Source organism: Dipodomys ordii, unplaced genomic scaffold (assembly GCF_000151885.1).
Source record: "Dipodomys ordii isolate 6190 unplaced genomic scaffold, Dord_2.0 Scaffold22, whole genome shotgun sequence".
Classification (NCBI taxonomy): Eukaryota; Metazoa; Chordata; class Mammalia; order Rodentia; family Heteromyidae; genus Dipodomys; species Dipodomys ordii.
Window position 1 is genome coordinate 6,426,704 of NW_012267238.1, and position 4,356 is coordinate 6,431,059.

At 43.8% G+C, this 4,356-nt stretch overlaps 1 protein-coding gene across 1 annotated transcript in view; it reads left to right on the top strand.

The window, feature by feature from the left end:
• The first annotated feature begins 6 nt into the window (after positions 1 to 6).
• Positions 7 to 4,356, top strand: part of Aqp11 (aquaporin 11) — a 13,505-nt gene continuing 9,155 nt past the window's right edge. The window contains exon 1 of the mRNA XM_013014019.1: positions 7 to 652. Within this exon, the coding sequence (XP_012869473.1) occupies positions 34 to 652 (619 nt within the window). The 5' untranslated portion in view covers positions 7 to 33. The remainder of the gene's footprint in view (positions 653 to 4,356) is intronic.

Genomic DNA, 4,356 nt, shown 5'->3' on the forward strand with positions numbered 1-4,356 from the left:
GTCGGTTGGTCCGGCGGGCGGCGAAGGGGAGCCATGTCGGCGGCGCAGGGGCGCTGGCCGGAGGTGCGGGACACCTTGGCGTCGCTGGGGCTGCTGCTGGCGGTGGTGCTGTTGTCGGGGCTGGCCCGCGTGGTCGCCCGGCAGCAGCGGCACAGGCCCCGGGTCCACGCCTTCACCTTGGAGTTCCTCGCCACCTTCCAGCTCTGCTGCTGCACCCACGAGCTGCAGCTGCTGGGCGCGCAGGAGTCCGCGCGCCCCTCCTGGATGCTGACCCTCATCTACTTCTTCTCGCTGGTGCACGGCCTGACTCTGGCGGGCACCTCCGCCAACCCGTGCGCCGTGATGATGCAGATGCTGCTGGGGGGCATGTCCCCCGAGATGGGGGCCGTCCGGCTGTCCGCTCAGCTGCTCAGCGCCCTGTGCAGCAGGTACTGCGTGAGCACCCTGTGGAGCCTGGGGCTGACGGAGCACCACTTCACCGAGAGGAGCTTAGCTTGCAAGAATCCCATCCACACCGACGTGCCCAAAGCGGTCGTCACCGAGGCCATCTGTTCCTTTATCTTCCACAGCGCTCTGCTGCACAGCCAGGAGGTCTCGAGCAAGCTTCGCATCCACCTGCTGGCTGCCCTCATCACCTTTTTGGCTTATGCAGGTTTGTCTTTCCCACGTGGCGCGTCCCAAGCCATTTGTGACCCAAGGCTCCAAATTATTTACCGAGATAAATCTGGCACTCCTACACTAATGGGATGTAAACCTCCCCAACCCCCCCCCCAGTTATTCTAACCATTTTGCAACTTGTTCTCAGCCAATAGGGCCGACAGATCCTTCATTCAGTGCTGCTTTTGACACCCCAGAGAAAGAAGTCACTGGGGCACCGAAAACGAGCTCCTCTAGATAATGCCAAAGGCTCAAATATCTTACAAAGGGATTGTGTTAATGTTCTAGGGCAAAGACAACTGATCTGCTACCTTTTCTTTTTTTTTTTTTCCTGCCAAGATGGTGTAGATCGTTTCAGGCATTCGCTGAAAAAAAAGATCCCTGTCTAGAAAGTGCAGAGCACGAGGCTCAGGATTGAGTGGGGAGTACAAATTCTGTTTCATTTCCTAGCCTTTTTCTACAAATCGCTTGTCATTTCCTGTTTCCTTAATTCATCTTGAGCTACAGATGGACTTTTAAATAGACTAACAGGAAAGACACTTTAAAATTAAGATGCATTTGAGTAAGTTAAACGATGAGTTTTAAAAAAGAAACACTAATTGTGAAATCTTTGATTTCTTCTACATAGTTTGTCTTGACAAAGCTCAGATTCAGTAGGCAGATATTCTGAATGGGACGAGGAACTCAAAAATATCAAATGTTTAATGGTGAAGTGTATCATTTGGGAATTGTCTTGGAGGGATGGATATGACAGCAGAAATTGAGATTAATAGTCTTATCTAAGGTGCATTTAGAGTGACATTTAGTAAAAGCAAACCTCAAGGACTCTGTGTGTGTGTGTGTGTGTGTGTGTATGTGTGTATGGTCCTGGAGCATGAACTCAGGGCCTGGGCGCTATCCCTGAGCTTTTGTTGCTCAAAGCTATCAGTTCTACCTCTTGAGCCAGTTTCCCTTCCAGCTTTTTGAGGGCTAACAGGAGATTAGAGTCTGCCTGGGCTGGCTTTGAACTGCAATCCTCAGATCTTACCCTTCTCAGTAGCTAGGATTACAGGCAGGAGTCAAAGGCATGCAGCTCAAGATAAGTACTTCTCAACATATATTTTTCCACCTTAGGTAAAAATGAAAGGCTTCCCGGTCCATTTTCCCTTCTTTAGAAAAAAAAGTATAAGAAAATAAATTGTATAACTGCATGGAAGAAATATATGCATATTTGAGGGGTTGGAGAATAGTTGCTTATTTATTATAGTTTTATCTAAAACAGAAATATTTGCTGTATATCAACAGGATTGTTCCTGGTTTTAAACAAGCAGTTATGCCATAGTTTAGTCTATATTTGTACAATTGAAAGCAGTAAAAATTTAAGTTTAAAAATTAGTAAAAAAAAACTACAATCAGATCTTTACCTAGTCATTCCTCTCTTTGTTAATATTGTGAAGTTGGTATTCTCCCTGTGTTTTTATAGTTTTAAATCATAGTTAGGGTTCCATAAATAATACTCTGTATTATATTAGCCATTCTGTGGCTGGAGATGTAGCTCAGTACTAGAGCCCTTGGCTAGCATTGTAAGGCCCTGTGTTCAACACCCAGGCACCGCTACTAAAAAAAAAGTTTATCAGTGACAGATTTTGAAAGAAGACAAGATAATATTTGAAGTTGTAGGTAGATACAAGGAAAGGAATTGGATGAAATCTTTAAAATATCAATTTAAGGGATGCAAAACACAGATGATTTTCCTTGAAATGTGGATACTGATTGGTAGAGAAGAAGGGACAGAGTAAACAGATCAACATTCTCTCTGCATTGGGATCACCAGGGGGGTTTTAAAACCAAATTCACATTGGTCACCAATATTAAAGCTTAAATGCTTTGCAAAGGAGCCTAGGCACTGGTATATTTTTTAAATTCCTTAAGGAACTAAGGAGAGCCACGGTGCCCAGTCAGTAGACACTAGCCTCATGTGGTTATTCAAGTGAACTACAATGAAAGAATCAGCACTTCACCTGCCTAGACCAAAGTTCAAATGTTCAGTAGTCACACTGTACTGTAGCTAATGGCTACAGTATTGGTCCATGCTGGAGTCTGCAGGGGTAGAGCCAAATAGACTACTGATCACTGCTGATTACTACCAGCTACCAAAATGGAGACTGTATTAGATATTCCTTTTCTGTCAGTATAAGGGAGAGAAGAGTATCTATGCATGGAGTGTCTGTTATAGAACAAAACTTTTTTTTTTTTTGGTCTTGTTTTGCTTATTTTGAGACAGGGCATTGCTGTATAATCCAGGCTGGTCTCAAAACTCTACAATCCTCCTGCCTTAGCCACCAGTGCTGGGACTCAAGAAGTAAACCACCATGCCAAGCTTAGGGCATAGGATCTTGCTAGGAGATTTATATAGGTTGCTTTAGTTATTCCTTACAAGAACTCACTGATGAGTACATTCTTCTCATTTTAAGTAAAGCAAGAGAGACAAGTAAAATGATTTGTCTCAGGTCACACAGTATGCTAGGTTGTGCTAGAACCATGGCTCAGACTGATGCTAAAGTCAGTTTGACACTCATTTTACCATCTGCATTTCCACAGTGTGCTCAAGAGTTACTAAAGCAGCCACATGGGCACTGGCAGCTTATGCCTGTAACCCTAGTTATTTGGAGGCTGAGATCTGAGGATCTCAGTTTAAAGTCAGCCTAACAGAAAAGTCTATAGAGATTCCATCTCCAATTAATCAGCAAAAAAATCTGGACTAGAAGCATGGCTAAGTGGTTAGAGCACCAGCCAGGAGTGGAAAAAGCCAAGCAAGAGCATGAGGCACTGAATTCAAGGCCCTGAGTTCAAGACTTGGTATCAGCATGCATACCCTCCCCCACCCCAACACATAGAATTTCAAAAGCAAACACAATTGAATACTATTTAGCTGTAATAAGGAATGCAGTTCTGACATATACTACAAGGAAAAACCCGGGGGGAAAAAATGCTGAGTGAAATAAGCCAGACACAGAAACACAAATATTGTATGGTTCATTTACCTAAACTATCTAAAACAGATAAATTTATAATTAGAAAGTAGAATACAGGGACTGGGAGGAGGGAAGAATGGGGATTTATTTAATAGAGCCAAATAGCATTGTGTATAAAAACACAAAATAGCATATTTTGTGCTCTAATATATATGTTACTACATTAAAAAATTGTTTAAGGATTCTGTTGCCAGATGAATTTGGCAACCACTGGATGAAACAGGCTAAGATTTCACAGAGCCTTTACCATGCGAGTGCATAAGATGATACTTGAGGAAGTAGACATGGCACAGGCTTTTCAGACTTGATGAGCTCCTTTGTCTAGGCGTGAGCAACGGGAAGAGAATCAATTTTGGGAAATGCCACATGAAAGCTATCATTCCCATTGTTTCCTATGGACACAAAACAACTCTGCTCCATATGGAAGAGATGATCTTGTGACAAGTTTAGTGCCTGTGCTGTGAGGCAAAGGCAAAATGAGATCTCAGTCTTCTGAGGAGTATTTTAGGTGTGAGCTACTAGCACCCGGCTCTGGACCCTGTTTTTGTTTGTAGAATGTTAAATTATAGACTGTTCTTTTTATTTATTTATTTTTTTGTCGGTCGTGGGGCTTGAACTCTGGGCCTGGGCGCTGTCCCTCAGCTCTTCAGCTCAAGGCGAGCGCTCTACCACTTGAGCTACAGCG